This window comes from Rhinopithecus bieti, unplaced genomic scaffold (assembly GCF_001698545.2).
Source record: "Rhinopithecus bieti isolate Rb0 unplaced genomic scaffold, ASM169854v2 scaffold_2409, whole genome shotgun sequence".
Classification (NCBI taxonomy): domain Eukaryota; kingdom Metazoa; phylum Chordata; class Mammalia; order Primates; family Cercopithecidae; genus Rhinopithecus; species Rhinopithecus bieti.
The window spans coordinates 357206-375142 of record NW_016803686.1 but is presented as its reverse complement, the minus strand read 5'-3'; the positions used below and the strand labels follow the sequence as shown (position 1 = coordinate 375142).

General features: G+C 41.1%; 1 protein-coding gene across 2 annotated transcripts; it reads left to right on the top strand.

The window, feature by feature from the left end:
* Window positions 1–2335: 2335 nt before the first annotated feature.
* On the top strand, window positions 2336–17888 carry DIMT1 (DIM1 rRNA methyltransferase and ribosome maturation factor). 2 transcript variants are annotated; one of them, XM_017850663.1, is made up of 12 exons: window positions 2336–2597; window positions 2925–2998; window positions 4145–4231; window positions 7571–7632; window positions 7712–7805; window positions 7891–7940; window positions 11555–11678; window positions 12121–12213; window positions 13496–13560; window positions 14244–14307; window positions 15457–15563; window positions 17363–17888. In XM_017850663.1, the coding sequence occupies exons 1-12, from the start codon at window positions 2519–2521 to the stop codon at window positions 17466–17468; spliced, it is 1005 nt and encodes a 334-aa protein (XP_017706152.1). In that variant the 5' UTR covers window positions 2336–2518; the 3' UTR covers window positions 17469–17888. The 2 variants fall into 2 exon arrangements, with proteins under 2 accessions (XP_017706152.1, XP_017706161.1); XM_017850672.1 differs by having other exon boundaries at window positions 2528–2614; window positions 17363–17886.
* The last annotated feature ends 49 nt before the right edge of the window (window positions 17889–17937 follow it).

The following is a 17937-nucleotide window of genomic DNA, read 5'->3' as shown; positions in this document are numbered from 1 at the left end:
ATATATATATATATATATATCAGCTGTGTCTTTAAGGGCAAACAAAAGTTATCCAGGGGAAGGTTGAGAATGCAAAGGGAACAGTACTCACAAAGCGGAGGTATAAAGATGTTTAAGAAAGAAAAAGGAACTTGATGACGTTGGGAAGTAAATAAGTAAGGTAAATAGGAACTTAATGTGAGAGGCCTACAATGTTATTCTAGGGAGCAATAGTGGTCATTCATTGATGAATCAAAAGAACCATTTGCCTTCTCTGCTCTTCTCTCCAGGCTGTGGTTACACAGCAGTACACGTTGGAGATACTGGGCTCCACATTTAGCTGGAAGACATGGCATGTCTTCTTGAATTCCTTCTAATCTTCCTCTCCCATTGCCCATAAAGGATCTTCAAACCTTCTCTGCACTCATGCCCTTTGTCCTACCACCTCCACAGCTCCTTCTCTACAGAAAAACTTGCCTTTTATTTCACAGAAGAAATGTAACCTTTTATTTCACAGAAGAAATGTATCTTTTTATTTCACAGAAGAAATGCATCCTTTTATTTCACAGAAGAAATGCATCCTTTTATTTCACAGAAGAAATGCAACCTAGAGGCCAAGGTGGGTAGATCACTTGAGCTGAGAAGTTTGAAATCAGCCTGGGGAACAAAGTGAGACCCTGCTTCTACAAAAAATACAAAAATTAACTGGGCAAGGTGGTTCATGCCTGTCATCTCAGCTACTTGGGAGGCTGAGGTGGGAGGATCGCTTGAGCCCGGCAGGCAGAGGTTGCAGTGAGCTGAGATCATGCCGCTGCACTCCAGACTGGGTGACAGGGTGAGACTGTCTCAAAAAAACAAAACCACCCCCCCCCAAAAAAAAACAACAATAACAAATCACACACAGCGTTTTGTGTCATGTTCATCCTCTTTTTTCTTTTTTTTTTTAGACAGGCTATCATGCTGTCACCCAGGTTGGTGCAATCTTGGCTCACTACAAATTCTTGGGCTCAAGTGATGCTCGCACCTCAGCCTTCTGAGTAGCTGAGACTACAGGCCTGCACCACCACGCCTGGCTAATGTTTGTATTTTTTGTAGAGACGGGGTCTCACATTGTTGCCCAGGTTGATCTTAAGTTTCTCAGCTCAAGTGATCCGCCCGCCTTGGCTTCCCAAAGTGCTGGGATTACAGGCATGAGCCACCTCTCCAGGCCATGTCCACCCTATTAACATTTGGAAGTGCCTAGCACAGTGTAGACTCTTTAGACTTGTGGAATAACAATGATTACTGAAATGAAACATATAGCTGAAGGTGCTACTAGGGTATATAAGACTTTTTTTCTGACTTAGAACTACATCAAAGAAAGAAGGGCCTAAGACCAAGGTTTGGGAATGCACACAATGAACTGCTCAAAAGAAAGTTAGCTTTAGTAATGACAGGAAGAAGCTATGTCTTCAGCGAAACAGAATACACACAGAAAAATTTAAGAAAGCCATTACACTGGCTGGCAAGACAGATGTGGATATTGTGGCCCTGGTACTCACGGAGTTTATAGTCAGGCACTCCGTCCTAGCACAATGACCAATACGTTATTGTATTTACAGCGTTTTGGAGTTTCTGTCCATCTCTCTCAATAGAATAAACTTTGAGGTAAGTTTCTTACGTAGAATCCCCAGCAGTGTTCGCTACACAGTTGGAGCTCAATAAATGTTTACGGAGTGAATGATGAGGCACAAAAGGAATTTGTTGAATTATTTGTTAAATGAATCAAATAATTTTCTAGGATTCACGGGCTGTCTTCTGCACGATAAGCTTCATTCTGTGGGTCTGAGTTTCTCCTGGTTCCCAATTCTGTGTCTTTTTGTGGATTATCTACTTTATAGCTGGACCTTTGTATTTGTTCAAGATAATTATTCTTCTATTCCTAATAGAAGCAACCATAGCCCTAGCGAAACCAGACGTTAATTCCATTCTCGCAGTTCTTTTCCCCAAGGCAAGCAGCAAAAAACGCATTCCCACAAAAGAGCAAGCTCATCCTCAAATCCCGGGTTTCCCAGCCCCACAAGCTGCAGGAAAACAGGAGGGAGGCACGTGAATATTTCTTCGGACCTCAACGATCCCAGAACCTGGCCTTCTAAAACATCCATAGGCTTAACCTCATCATATAACTTAAACAGCCTTCGCAACACCGAGAGTACCACACCAACACCTTCTTATCCAGCTCGGGTTGGGACAAGGGCTCCTCCAACTCCAGACTGCACGCCTCGGTAGCGCGGTGTCTTCTGGGATCTGTAGGCTCCCGCAGTTCGGCTTTCTTCTCTCGGTGACTCCAATTCCCGGCAGTCAGTGGCTCCAAGGTCCGCCCTCTTTCTGGAGGAGGAGCCCAGATAGTACGGGAGGGGGCGGACCCTTGCCCCTCCCGAGCTTGGGCCGGAGTGGTGCAGGCGGCGCGAGGCTGCGATTCCCACGTGGTGGCTTTCTCACGCTAGCCCACTTTGGTCCTCCTTGACGTCCCGGGCCTGTGGGCCCGCTTCCTGCCAAGATGCCGAAGGTCAAGTCGGGGGCCATTGGCCGCCGCCGCGGGCGGCAGGAGCAGCGCCGGGAGCTGAAGAGCGCTGGAGGTGCGGATCCCCGCGAGGTAGCTGGGGTCGGGTCAGGTCTTCCGGCAGGACCTAGCCTGGGGTGCGGACCGAGACCTGATCGGCGGTGGCCGGTCAGGACCCGCTCCCGTGAGCGCGGAAGGCAGGGGTGGGTCCCCCAGTCGGCCGCAGGCCCTGCGCGTCGTCGTTGGCTTCCTTTACAGCTGGAGGATGAACTTAAAGAGTTTGTCAGTCCTGGTGTGACGTTTCATGGCCCTGGTTGGCCCTACCCATGCAGCTTTCTTCTCTGGGACTGTCTAATATCTAATCTCAGTAGGAAAATTAAGGCTGTTTCGTGTTTTCTTACAGGACTGATGTTCAACACGGGAATTGGGCAGCACATTTTGAAAAATCCTCTCATTATTAACAGCATTATCGATAAGGTGGGTATGGAAGAGGAAAGGGAGAGACTTGTTGGCTTATTAATTTTATTCCTGTGAATACATAAGGGCAGAAAGTCTGCCTGCCATAAATTAGATGCTCTGTAAATATTTGTTGAATGAATCAAATAATTGTCTAGGATTCACGGGCTGTCTTCTGCATAAATAAGATTCATTCTGTGGGTCTGAGTTTCTCCTGGTTTCCCAATTCTGTGTCTTTTTGTGGATTATCTACTTTATAGCTGGACCTTTGTATTTGTTCAAGATAATTATTCTTCTATTTCTAATCACTTTTTTGATCACTTTTAGTTTTTATGTACTCCATCTATTTATGTCTAAACCACACATTAGAAAGTTTGTTCCCCAGAAAAACATATAGTACCACATATAAATTATTTGATGTATTCCAGTACCACATATAAATTGCTTGGAGTATTACTCCTACCTGAGTTATTGATCTTCTCTTATGGTTATGGATGATTGGGTGCTAGGAAGTGAAATATACACGGTGCAGATTACACTTATGGTTAAAAGCAAGAAAAGCATCTTGGAGTTGTAGAAAGAGCATTACATAGTTAAAGGATCTTGTCGGGCTTCCTGTCATTTGAAAATGAGAAAAGAAAAGGTTGGTGTACTATTTTAACCTTTTTAGCTCATAGTTTCCTTTAAGCATCTGATAAAAGCTGTGGCCCTAGAATATTACAGCTGTGTGCAGACATTCAATTTTGTATACAGTTGCTGCTCTTCTGCATCCTTGAAACCATAGGTGGGTTGAGAATTGAAAAAACCTTGTCCAGCACGTACAGTCCTTTCCCATTTGAACTTGTTGATGTGAACAGAGAAGGTAACAAGAGGCGATTGGAGTATTTCTTGATAGAAATCAGAATGCCAATCCCACAAATGCTGTTCCTGCTTTTCTGACTCCTAAAGTTGAGCAGTATTCCTCCAAGTCAGGAGAGGTTTTAGATTTTCATTTGCACCAAATGTTGTTGAGGTAATTTTGATAACCACATCGATCATGAAGAATCTAAAAATGGAGTCAGATTAAGAGCTCTTATCGGAGCACATACGAGTAAAGATGGTCAAGTGTAAATTAACTTCTGTGTTCTGATGTGCCAGAAGAGCTAAAGTGTTCGTGCTTGCTTTTAGGCTGCCTTAAGACCAACTGATGTAGTGCTAGAAGTTGGACCTGGAACTGGCAACATGACTGTAAAGTTGTTAGAAAAGGCAAAAAAGGTAAAAAGGGGATTTAATGTTTGGTATCACAAATGACTATGTTAGCATGCTCAGTTGGTTTTCAATCTGAATATGTTTTAATTAATTGCTATTATTTTAGTAGTAACTCCTGATCCCTTGTTGGAAATTTTGTCTTAGAAAATATGAGATATTTCGGTCGGGCGCGGTGGCTCACGCCTGTAATCCCAGCACTTTGGGAGGCCGAGGCGGTTGGATCACGAGGTCAAGAGATTGAGACCATCCTGGCCAACATGGTGAAACCCCATCTCTACTAAAAATATAGGAATTAGCTGGGTGTGGTGGCGGGTGCCTGTAGTCCCAGCTACTCCAGAGGCTGGGGCAGGAGAACCACTTGAACCCGGGAGTCAGAGGTTGCAGTGAGCCAGGATTGCACCGCTGCACTCCAGCCTGGTGACAGAGTAAGACTCTGTCTCAAAAAAAAGAAAAAAAAAAAAAAAGAAAATATGAGATATTTCAGTCAGGAAAACAGAAACCACTTAGGTATTTCAACAGGGAATTTTTTCTTTTTTTTTTTGAGAGGGAGTTTCACTCTGTTCCCCAGGCTGGAGTGCAGTCATGCGGTCCTGGCTCATGGCAACCTCTGCCTCCTGGGTTCAAGAGATTCTCCTGCCTCAGCCTCCCAAGTAGCTGAGATTACAGGCACCTGCCACCACGCTGGCTAATTTTTGTATTTTTAGTAGAGATGGGNAAAAAAAAAAAAAAAAGAAAATATGAGATATTTCAGTCAGGAAAACAGAAACCACTTAGGTATTTCAACAGGGAATTTTTTCTTTTTTTTTTTGAGAGGGAGTTTCACTCTGTTCCCCAGGCTGGAGTGCAGTCATGCGGTCCTGGCTCATGGCAACCTCTGCCTCCTGGGTTCAAGAGATTCTCCTGCCTCAGCCTCCCAAGTAGCTGAGATTACAGGCACCTGCCACCACGCTGGCTAATTTTGTATTTTAGTAGAGATGGGGTTTCACCATGTTGGCCAGACTGGTCTCAAACTCCTGACCTCAGGTGATTGCCCACCTCGGCCTCCCAAAGTGCTGGGATGACAGGCATAAACCACCATACCCAACCTCAACAGGGAGTTTAATTAGGAAGGAAATACCCAACCCCTTCCCTTTGTACCCTATAATGCTGGTGCCTTTCACTGGCCACTTCCAACCAGAAGTTGAAAGGTAAGGGAACTGAACTTCATTATCTATAGGACGCAGAGAGAAGTAGATAATATGTCTGGAAAAGCCTTTTGTGGTGGCTCATACCTGTAATCCCAGCACTTTGGGAGGCTAAGGTGTAGATGGCTTGAGCCTAGGAGTGAGTTCGAGACCAGTCTGGGCAACATGGTGAAACCCCATCTCTACAAAAGATTGGCTGGGCGTGGTGGTGCATGACTGTAGCCCCAGCTACCAGGGAGGCTGAGGTGGGAGGATTACCTGAGCCTGGGAGGTTGAGGCTCCAGTGAGCCATGATCCTACCACTTCACTGCAGCCTGGGTGACAGAGCGAGACCCTGTCTCAAAAAATAAAAATAAAGATACATCTGGGAGCCAAACAGAATAAGCAGCACATTGTTTACCCTGTAAAGACGGTTTATATAGAAGTGGGGCCAGGAGCTGTGGCTCACATCTGTAATCCCAGCACTTTGGGAGGCTGAGGCAGGAAGATTGCTTGAAGCCATGAGCTTGAGACTAGCCTGCGCAACAAAGTGAGACCCAATCTCTATAAAAAATAAAAAAGAAGCTGGGCATGGTGGCTCACGCCTGTAATCCCAGCATTTTGGGAGGCCAAGGTGGGAGGATTGTTTGAGTCCAGGAGTTTTGAGACCAGCCCAGGCAACATAGTGAGACCCGTCTCTATAAAAAATAAAGAAAGGAGATTAGCTTGGTGTGGTACACACCTGTGGTCCCAGCTGCACAGGAAGGTGAGGTGGGAGGATCCCATGAGCCCAGGACTTCAAGGCAGCAGTGAGCTATGATAGCACCACTCCACTCCAGCCTGGGCAACAGAGTGAGACCCCATCTCTTAAAAAAAAGTGTTTTTAATAAAAATAAGTCAATGAAACCTCAGCTGAAATTGGAATAAAATTTCAATTTCGGCCTTATTTGACATCTATTTCATTTACTTGAGAAGTTATCTATGCCATGTATTGTGTATCTCAGTAGATGTGACATACTTACAGTAAGAGCAATTGCATTGTACGCTCTTCTCTAACAACACTGACTGCACAGACGTGGTATATTTTCTTTCATCATCTGTTCAATTACAAAGCATGGAGACAGATGAAACGTGATTCTGTTGATTATATGGGTAGAACTCACATAATCTGGTTGTCTACTTTTCTGGGTGGTGGTGTTTGTTCGTTCATTTGTTTGTTTTTGAGACCGAGTCTTGCTCTGTCGCCAGGCTGGAGTGCTATGGCGCAATCTCGGCTCACTGCAACAGCTAATTTTTGAATTTTTTAGTAGACATAGAATTTTACCATGTTGGCCAGGCTGGTCTCGAGGCTGGCCAGGCTAAACTCGTGATCCACCCACCTCAGCCTCACGCCCAGCTTTTTTATTGGTTTGTTTTGAGACGGAGCCTCACTGTCGTCCCGGCTGGAGTGCAGTGGCGCAGTCTTGGCTCATGGCAACCTCTGCCTCCAGGGTTCAAGCAATTCTCCTGCCTCAGCCTACTGAATAGCTGGGATTACAGGTGCCCACCACTAGGCCCAGCTAATTTTTTGTGTTGTTTCTGTTTTTGTTTTTGTTTTGAGATGGAGTCTCTCTCTGTCGCCCAAGCTGGAGTGCAATGGCACGATCTCGAATCACTGCAACCTCCACATCCCGGGTTCAAGCAATTCTCCTTCCTCAGCCTCCCGAGTAGCTGGGATTACAGGCGCCCACCACTGTGCCCAGCTAATTTTTGCATTTTTAGTTGAGATGGGGTTTCGCCTTGTTAGCCAGGCTGATTGCGAACTCCTGACCTCAGGTGATCCGCCTGTCTCAGCTTTTCAAAGTGTTGGGATTACAGGCGTGAGCCACTGCACCTGGCCTAATATTTTGTATTTTTAGTAGAGATTGGGTTTCACCATGTTGGCCAGGCTGGTCTTTCACTCCTGACGTTGTGATTCGCCCACCCCGGCCTCCCAAAGTGCTGGGATTACAGGCATGAGCCACTGTACCCGGCCCATTTTTGTTTGTTATTTGAAGTAGGCGAGTACAATTGAAGGAATATTGGTGGTAGAAATGGGAAAAGAAGTTTGTCACATAAATCATGTAAGAGTTCCTGTTGGGATAACAATAAAATATTTATATTCCATAATTAACCTAAATATATATATATATTTTTTAATTAGGTTGTTGCTTGTGAACTTGACCCAAGGCTGGTAGCTGAACTTCACAAAAGAGTTCAGGGCACGTGAGTATACATAATAGAATTAAAGTCATTTCAATCTCATGAAACAACAGTCTTTTTACATTTCTTCTTTTCTCATCAGGCCTGCGGCCAGCAAACTTCAAGTACTAGTGGGTGATGTGTTGAAAACAGATTTGCCATTCTTTGATACTTGTGTGGCAAATTTGCCTTATCAGGTATGTTCTCACATTTTCAGGAACATGATACTAAGTGTTTCTCTGACGTGTGTTTCCCAAAAATAACTAGTTAATTCTCTTACAGATCTCATCGCCTTTTGTCTTCAAGCTGTTGCTACATCGACCTTTTTTCAGGTTTGTGACAAAAGACTAGAGTTACTGCCAAATTTTGAAAGACTTACAATTCAGGTGGTGAACATAGCCAAAAATGAGTCAGGTCAGTTGAAAACTACTGAAGAATTTTATAGAAAATGTTGATTCGTATGGAGGTCTTTCTGTCTTTTTAATTGAGAGGTTATTTGGGGACAGTATGCTAGAAATCCTGCTTCTGAGACCAGACAGCCTTTCCCTATTTTTGAATCTTCCTGCCGTTAAGCCTAGGTTAGAATTTTTATTACCTTAGATCTAGACAATTGCAGTGGTTTGCTAACTGGTCTCTAGTATAAAAGGTCTTCAAAAAGTTCATGGAAAATGTGTATTATGAAAGAACTATGCATGGATTTCAAAATTTTTCTGCACCACAATAAACTCTGTACTAACTGAACAGGATCTAGTGTGAGGCACTGAGAAGGATAAGACATCAGTTTGAAAAGAGCCCCTATCAGCAACATGAACTCTGCTAAAATTGAAGTAAGAACAAACATCCAATTTATGGTGAAGCCTAGTTGGAAGAATGGTGAAATCATTGATGCTTTACAGAAAGTTTATGGGGACAATATCCCAAAGAAATCAGCAGTTTACAAATGGATAACTCGTTTGAGGAAGGGATGAGACAGTGTTGAAAATGAAGCCTACAGTGGCAGACCAGCCACATCAAATTTGTGGAAAACATTCATCTTGTTTGTTCCCTAAGTGACGAAGAAAAATACTGAACAGCACAAACAATAGCCAACACCATAGACATCTCAGTTGGTTCAACTTACACAATTCTGACTGCAAAATCAAAGTTAAAGTTTCTACTTTATGGATACCCAAACTGTCATATCCTCTTTTCTGAAATATTTTATGAGAAAACAAAACAAAAACCATTGTACTCAACTCAGCTGCAGATAAAAGCAGAGTTTCCAGTGGAAATTTTATATAACTGGGATCAAGATCCTGAAACATGGCTGAGTGGAGTAGCTCACACCTGTAATCCTAGCACTCTGGGAGACTGAGGTGGGCAGATCAGTGGAGGTTAGGAGACCAGCCTGGCTAACATGGTGAAACCCCATCTCTACTGAAAATACAAAAATTAGCTGGGCATTGTGGTGGGCACCTGTAACCCCAGCTACTCGGGAGGCTGAGGCAGGGGAATCGCTTGAACTCAGGAGGCGGAGGTTGCAGTATGCCGTGATTGTGCCACTGCATTCCACACTCCAGCCTGGGCAACAGCGAGATTATCAAAAAAGAAAACAAGATCCTGAAGCATTTCTTCAAAGAATTGTAACGGAGATGAAATATGGCTTTACCAGTGTGACCCTAAAGACAAAGCAGAGTCAACATAATGCCTACCAAGAGGCAGAATGGGTCGAGTCAAAGCAAAAGCAGACCAGTCAAGAGCAAAGCCCATAGCAACAATTTTTTTTTTTTTTTTTTTTTAATGCTCAGGGCATTTTGCTTGCTGACTTTCTTTAGGAACAAAGAATGATAACATCTGCTTATTACAAAAGTGTTTTGAGAAAGTTAGCTAAAGTTGTAGCAGAATGACTCCCAGGAAAGCTTCCCCAGAGATTCCTCCACCATAACACTTCTACTCCTTCCTCTCCTCAGATGAGGGCAATTTTTTGAGAGTTTCAATGGGAAATGGTTAGGCATCCACCTTACAGTCCTGATTTGGCCCCTTCTGACTTACTTTTTATTTCATGAGATAGTCTTGCTCTGGTTCCCAGGCTGGAGAGCAGTGGTATGATCTGCACTCACTGCAGCCTCCACTTCCTGGGCTCAAGCATTCCTCCCACCTCAGCCTCCCAAGTAGCTGAGGTTACAGGCATGTGCCACCACATTCAGCTAATTTTTGTATTTTTTTTAGCGATAGGTCTTGCCATGTCGCCCAGGCTGGTCTCCTACTCCTGAGCTCAAGTGATCTGCCCACCTCAGCCTCCCCAAATGCTGGGATTATTACAGGCATGAACCATGGTGCCCGGCCCTTCTGATTTATTTTCGTTTCCTGGTCTTAAAAAATCTTGAAAGGGTACCCTTTTTTCTTCAGTTAATAATGTAAAAAAAAAAAAAAAAAAAAAGACTGCAGTGACATGGTTAAATTCCCCAGAGCCTCAGTTTCTTTGATACAGACTAAAAGGCTGGTATCATCACTTACAAAAGTGTCTTGAACTTGATGGAGCTTATGTTGAATAATAAAGTTCATGTCTTTTTTTTTTTTCTTTTCTTGAGACAGGCTGGAGTGCAGTGGTGAGATCTCAGCTCACCGCAACCTCAGCCTCTCCTAGGCTGGGCTCAGATGATTCTCCTACCTCAGCCTCTTGAATAGCTGGGACTACAGGGGTGTACTAGCATGCCTAGCTAATTTTTATATTTTTTTTAGAGACGGGGTCTCACCATGTTCTGCCCAGGCTGGTCTTGGACTCCTGAGCTCAAGCGATCTGTCTGCCTTGGCCTCATAAAGTGCTGTGATTATAGGTGCCTTATTTTTATCTTTTAACTCAATATTTCCATGAACTTTGAAGTCACTTTCTACATTACATACTAGTGGTTTTCAAACTGCAAGTCAAAAACTTGTGTTTATATTGTATTTCAAAACAAAAGTTTCATGGAACTATAAATCACCTGGACTACATGCAATGCCCTCTGATATATTACATTCCATGTCATTAAAAAAAAAAAGATGGTCATGACTCATTAATTTTATAACCACTAAATAAACACATATACACACAGACATTTGTGGCTTGACTTGCAATGCCAAATGTATTTTTTAATGTGACTCATTGTCAAAAGTGTGAATGTCAAAGTGTAGCTTTGAAGATGCTCTTCTGTTCATTAACCCCTACAAAGTCTCCCCATTGCCTGCTGAATAAAAAGTCTACATCTTTTGGTTGGGCATGGTGACTCATGCCTGTAATCCCAGCACTTTGGGAGGCCAAGGTGGGCGGATCACCTGAGGTCAGGAGTTCCAGACCAGCCTGGCCAACATGGTGAAACACTGTCTGTACTAAAAATAGAAAAATCGACCAGGGGTGGTGGCGTGCACCTGTAATCCCAGCTACTCGGGAGGCTGGGGCACGAGAATCACTTGAACCTAGAAGATGGAGGTTGTAGTGAGTGAAGATTACGCCATTGCACTCCAGCCTGGGCGACAAGAGTGAAATGCCATCTCAAAAAAAAAAAAAAGTGTACATCTTTTAACCTGTCAAATCAAGGAGACATTGAACATCACAATCTGCCTCTTCAGCCTCATCTCTTCCTTAAAGGTGTCTGCTACCCCATAAATATATTTCTGCTGCTGAAACAATGTATTTCACTTTGTTTTCATAGAAGAGGTGATGGACTAGTGCTGATTTGAAACACCTTCTCATCCAGTCTTTGAAGGCTTATATTTGCAAGCTATCTTGCGGTGAGGAGTACAGCCATTATAAAAACAAAGCCAGCTCTCTCATTCTGTGGCAATGAAAAAGGCTGAAAGTGTTCTCCTACCTTATAATCAGCTGCCAATGCTTTGCTATTTCTCTCCCAAGAAAATTCCTTGCAGTCAAAATTCATTTATAGTTGACAATGACCATTTTCTTTATTCCTTTCTGCTTTCTTTTCAGATGTGCTATACTTATGTTTCAAAGAGAATTTGCCCTCCGACTGGTTGCAAAACCTGGAGATAAGTTATACTGCAGACTCTCAATTAATACACAGCTGTTGGCACGTGTGGACCATCTAATGAAAGTAAGTGAATTTTGTTCTCTTTCTCTTTTTTCTGAGACAGAATCTCAGTCTGTCACCCAAGCTGCAGTGCAGTGGCTCGCTGCGCTCTCTGCCTCCCATACTCAAGCAGTCCTCTCACCTCAGTCTCCCGAGTAGCTGGGACTAGAGCTGTGTGTCACCATGCCTGGCTAATATTTTGGTATTTTTTATAGACACAGAGTTTTGCTATGTTGTCCAGGTTGGTCTTGAACTCCTGGGCTCAACGATCCATCTGCCTTGGCCTCCCAAAGTGCTGGGATTACAGGTGTGAGCCAAAGCGCCCAGCCAGTGATTTTTATTATTGAAATAATCTAGCTTAACTCATCCTTGAGCATCTAGTTGTGCCTTCTGTGAGGACAGCATCTTTGGTTACTAAATAAAAGTTGCCTTTGAGAGTACTACTTAAGTACTTTTTCATTAACAGGTTGGAAAGAATAACTTCAGACCACCGCCCAAGGTGGAATCCAGTGTTGTAAGGATAGAACCTAAGAACCCACCACCACCCATCAATTTTCAGGTGAGGTTAAAATATTGGCTTAATCAATAAGAGGAAAAAAAAGTCCAGACTGGAAGATGTGTGTCTATAGCAGCAGAAAAATATTGAATCAACCTAAATATTCAAACATAGGAAAATGTTAATTACGACACATCCTTCTGCTGAAGTAGATGGAATAATTTGATGCAAGGTAGTTATAAAGTGAGACCCAGTCTCAAAAAAAAAAAAGAAAAGAATAAATTGAATAAAACTTGGAAAACAAGGTAAAATGAAAATAGTTGTTTTAAAGTAATATTATGGATAACATGTTTTAATTGTAATTGCTTTTGAGATTTAAAAACAAGAAAGAAGACCACTTAATGTAAAACCTTACTACAGCCACATTAGAGAAAAACACGATCGTGTGTGTGGTCAACTGGTGGTAAATGGAGTGGTTTGTCAGTAACTCCTTCAAGGAGGTTTAGGGGTGTTGCACAGGCAGTATCTGAAGTCATGTCTGTTTTGAATCTTATTTTTGAAAATGATACTTAGATTTAAATAAATGCCATGTTCTTTGTTCAGAAGTAGGACCATTTTGTTTTTCCTCCACTTTCTTTCTTTTTTTTTTGAGACGGAGTCTCGCTCTGTCGCCCAGGCTGGAGTGCAGTGGCCGGATCTCAGCTCACTGCAAGCTCCGCCTCCCGGGTTTACGCCATTCTCCTGCCTCAGCCTCCCGAGTAGCTGGGACTACAGGCGCCCGCCACCTCGCCCAGCTAGTTTTTTTTTTTTTATTTTTTAGTAGAGACGAGGTTTCACCAGGTTAGCTAGGATGGTCTCAATCTCCTGACCTCGTGATCCACCCGTCTCAGCCTCCCAAAGTGCTGGGATTACAGGCTTGAGCCACCGCGCCTGGCCTCCACTTTCTTTTTTTAAGATGGGGTTTCACTGTGTTGCCTAGGCTGGACTTGAGCTTTTGGTCGCAAGTGATCCTCCCACCTCAGCCTCCCGAGTAGCTGGTACTACAGGCATGCAGCACTGTGCCTGGCTTTATTTTTTCAAATTAAAAAAAAAATTGTCATGCTTTGACCCTTGTCAAAAAAAAATTCTGAGGAAAAGACATACTCAGTGAAATGCACCAAAGTACAAAAATAAAATGTATGTCTTACTTTTGCATCTGTGTGCCAGCCAGATCAAGATACAGAACATTTTCCACTTTAGAAAGTTCCCTTCAATTTTATATATTAAAAGACAAGGTAATACCTAGCAGGCATAGACAAGAACAAGAAGTTTGTGATTTGAAGAAAATGTCTATCTTCTATTTCAGGAATGGGATGGTCTAGTAAGGATAACCTTTGTTAGGAAAAACAAGACACTGTCTGCTGCATTTAAGTAAGTATTATACTAATTTCTAATGTGTAAAGGACCAGTGCTCCAGATACTATGCTAGAATTTGGTCCTTTTCCTGAGCAGCTACCCTAAAGCATAAAGATATGGGTCCAGACAAACTTCACCTTTTTAACTACCTTTAGAGCTTGGGAGGCAGGAGAACTTAATGAAGAAAGTTTGCTGGAGTTGAGAGTCAGATCAGGTTTTTTTTTGGCAAAACAGGAAAACACTCCCAAACTCTGACCATACATCTGCTCTAGTTTTTTGTTGGAAAAATGAGGCAATGATGGACCCCTTCCACACTTGTGAAGGATATGTGTCATCTTATTAACTTGGGAAAATGCAGCTCATCAATTTGGGGTTCAAGGGTAAAAGAGAGGTGAGACACAGTTTTACAGGGCTTGGAGATTTTTTTTTTAGGGGATCTTTTGTGGAGGGTCTAGAACTTCTCTAAGAATTTAAGAGGTATTTATCAGGATTTTGCACTTTAAATATAATTAGTGTTTGCTGCATAAGTTTAAATATTCAACAACTTTTAAAATTCCTTAATTGCACTATACATAACATGAATTTCATCTAAAATGAAATTATTGCTTAAATGGCTTATATATTAGTAAAAAAAAAAAGTTTAAGAAATTATTCTGACTTTGGAATTATAACAGTGGCATCACTTCTTTATGCTACAGATCAAGTGCAGTGCAACAACTCTTGGAAAAAAACTACAGAATTCACTGTTCAGTCCATAATATTGTAAGTAGAAAATGTTCCTGCAGTTTCATTGATTTGTTTTCTTTTAAAATGTCCATTTTTATTCTTGTTGATCTAGCATGTGATTATTTTGTACATTCCATAGGATCCTTAAAAGACAATATAGACTGCATAACTAGCACAATTTTGACTTGAATTCTGACAGGTCAGTGCTGCTGTGTATCCTGTGGAACAGATAAGAGCAACTTTGATTACTCCACCCTGTCCTCTAACTACTGACAGTTGTTTTTAGCCATAACAAGAATCAGATTCAGCAGTTACAGGTTCCTCAAAGCTGTAGATATGTATAGCTTGCACAACTTAAAATAACTGTGTACAATTTACTGTCCTCTGAATTGTGACCATGTCTTGTTTTTTGCTCACACAGCAGTTACAAATATAGTTATTAATTTCTAAGTTTAATACCCAGAAATTGAAATAAAGTTTATATGGCTCAGTAGCAGATTTCTGGTTGCCTCATGCTTATCATTTGTGTAACAGTGTGTGTAATGTGATGTTTGCTAACTTTTTAGCTTCCAGTTTAATTAAACAGAACAGACAAGAGATAAAGGCCAATTTTCTTTTTATGACTCAGAACCTATATGATTTAATGTATCACAATACTATCTCCATTTTCTCATTTATGGGGAAAAAGTCATTAGATAATCTGCCTAAGTATAATAGAAAATATTAAGCTAGATTAAGAAAATATTTGGATAAAATATGTGCATTAAGTGTAAAATCCTTAATATTCCCAAGGCTTGGGCAGGCCACCTCTTTGAGAAAAACGAGGTGGTTAAGGTGAAATCTGTAGCAAGAAAATGCATTATTTTGAAAGGAGTAACAGTTGCTTTAAAATTTAATTTATAGTTTTAATTATTTGTGAAGTCTGAAACTAATAACTATTATAGAATTTTAAAGAAGAAAATGGCTAATATAGACAGGATTACTAATTCAAGGTATTCCAAGTTTTTGTTAATAAAGATCAGCCACTTAGAGATCCAAGTCTTACGTAAACAATCAGGCCTTCCAAAGTCTTATTAACAGATATATTAAAGGTGACTATTTTATGACTTACTGAACTAAAAAAAAGAGTCAAGGTGACCTCATTAAAGATATGTCGTTCATTTATTCTGAATCTTATATTGATAGATAATACCAGAAGATTTCAGCATAGCAGATAAAATACAGCAAATCCTAACCAGCACAGGTTTTAGTGACAAACGGGCCCGTTCCATGGACATAGATGACTTCATCAGGTAATTACATTCTTGTTTTCCTAAGTGTTTACATTTCTTTACTGTGACACCTTCAGATTAGAGATTTTAAAGGCTTTTAAGCGGTATAAGGTGCTACCTGGGAGAGTTATTGCATAGCACTTCCATGGCATGGAATAGTATTTGGTGTAGAAGATGGAGGCTAGTTAGCTGCAGCAGAATGAACATTTTCTTTAAGAACAGTAGTAAAGAACAGTCCAAGCCAGAAGATTGCCTTTGTGTTAATGTGGTGTGCATGTTCCTCCCTTCCTGCTCCCTCCCCAACTCTCATTCATAGTCTTAGTCTTAATAGCTTATCCCTCCAAAATAGTCCGTAAGGTAGAAAAATCATAATACATGTAACTAGATCTGATTTTTAAAATTTCCTTACTGGGAATAGCTGTTGTTAAATCGATCTTAAGCATACAATGCCAGTTAGAATCCTACCTGGTTATCCATTTAGTAATAATATAGTTAGTTTTGTAGCCTGAGGCAAGTTCTATACTTCTCAAGTAAAAAGCTGTCATCATTATCTAGGTAATGTAGACCAAAATTTGTTTTGCTTGAATTAAGCAAGTCTTATGAAAATAGAGTAAGGCTTCAGTTAATTACCCAGGTAATTACTAACCTGTACTTACTTTTTTTAATCATTAAGATGTTAACTTTCAGAAGTTCTTGCCTGTTTAGCCAATTCACTTTTAAAGCTTCCATGTTCTAGAGGCTGAATACAAAATGAGGGTAGTTTGTTCTGAAAGTCATTGGTTTGACTTTTTCTAAGCTGGAAACATAGTTCTATATAACTAAGACAAATGGAGTTTATATTTTATTGGCTGGCCAGCAGTACTACTGAGTCTTTTTAGATGTTAATCCTAGGCATTGAATACTATTCATAAGTATCTACTTTGCTTTTTTAGAAATTTATCTGGACCTGTTTCTATGGGCCAGCCTAAAAATAACCTCAGGTCTAAAGAGAAATATTTTATCTTTTCCTTCATTTTCACTAAATTTCCTCAAAGTTATTGGGCATGTGCAGTTTACTAACTAGAATCTATTAAGTACACAGGTATCTACAGGGAGAAATAATGTGTATTTAATTTGAATATAAATAACAGCTCAAGAGAGGAAGAAGGGGCATGTAAGATTGGTTATTCATCTGACTTCTGCCAATTCCAAACAGCTTCTTGTTCAGTTACCTTGAAACAAGTGCCAGTGAGTTCTTAGGCCTGGGATAATGAGTCTAAGATAATTTTAGTCAAATTCATTACGACATAAAAGCTATAATGAAAGAGGCACCAACATGGCATGGTTTTAACCAATATACATCTTATAAATTTAGTCAGACAGTAACATTTCTTTTTTTTGTGTGTGTGAGACAGAGTCTTGCTCTGACCCCCAGGCTGGAGTGCAAAGGCACAATCTCAGCTCACTGCAACCTCTGCCTCCTGGGTTCAGGCAGGTCTCCTGCCTCAGCCACCTGAGTAGCTAGGATTACAGGCATGTGCCACCATGCCTCGCTAATGTTTGTATTTTTAGTAGAGACGGAGTTTCACCATGTTGGCCAGGCTGTTCTTGAACTCCTGACCTCAGGTAATCCACCTGCCTCAGCCTCCCAAAGTGCTGGGATTACAGGTGTGAGCCACCGCACCCAGCCAGTATCGTTTCTTTAATAACTAGTATTAGGAGTGGGTGGGCTCTGTCAGCATGAGGTACTCATGTTTTAGAATTAATGGTATAGAACTATATACCATTATGTGCTACAAATTAGCTTTTCAGTACCATTCAATTTTGATTTCTTTTTTCAGATTGCTACATGGATTCAACGCAGAAGGTATTCATTTTCCTAGGTGTTTGGAAAACAGAATTTTCAAGGTCAAGAAAAGAAATGAATTTTGTATTTTTTGTATTTGAGAAGATAATGCTTTTGCTTTAGAGACATAATTTACTTGACTGTTTTTGGTTCGATACTACTACTGTTGTCACCATTTATGACTCTGAATTTTTAAGTTGGAGAGTTCTAAGTATCCAAGTTTTAATATATAGAGCTGGTCCAATCTATTCATAATAATCTTCAAGTTCAGGAGCCGCAGAGACGCACAACTTTACACTTAAACTTATCATTTCTAACAGTTTATTGTATAAAGATGTTACTCTTCTATTTACTGTTATATACTGTGAGGCCTTCTTTAGGCCTTTAGCTCTGTTCCTCCAGTAGTAAAACAGTTAAAATATGCTTCACTAGTCACACATTCCCCATACCATTTCATGTTATTCACATTCCCCGTACCATTTCTTTTATTCACATGTACAGTAAAACAATTGTTTCTTAAAGTATTTTTATTTTGGTTCTCTCATTGTCTTCTCTATTTATCCTATACAC

Coding starts and splice junctions, on each gene's coding strand:
- DIMT1 (XM_017850663.1), top strand. CDS start 2,519: ATGCCGAAGGTCAAGTCGGGGGCCATTGGCCGCCGCCGCGGGCGGCAG. Junction 7,806..7,890: donor TGGCAAATTTGCCTTATCAG/GTATGTTCTCAC, acceptor ATTCTCTTACAG/ATCTCATCGCCTTTTGTCTT. Junction 11,679..12,120: donor GTGTGGACCATCTAATGAAA/GTAAGTGAATTT, acceptor TTTCATTAACAG/GTTGGAAAGAATAACTTCAG.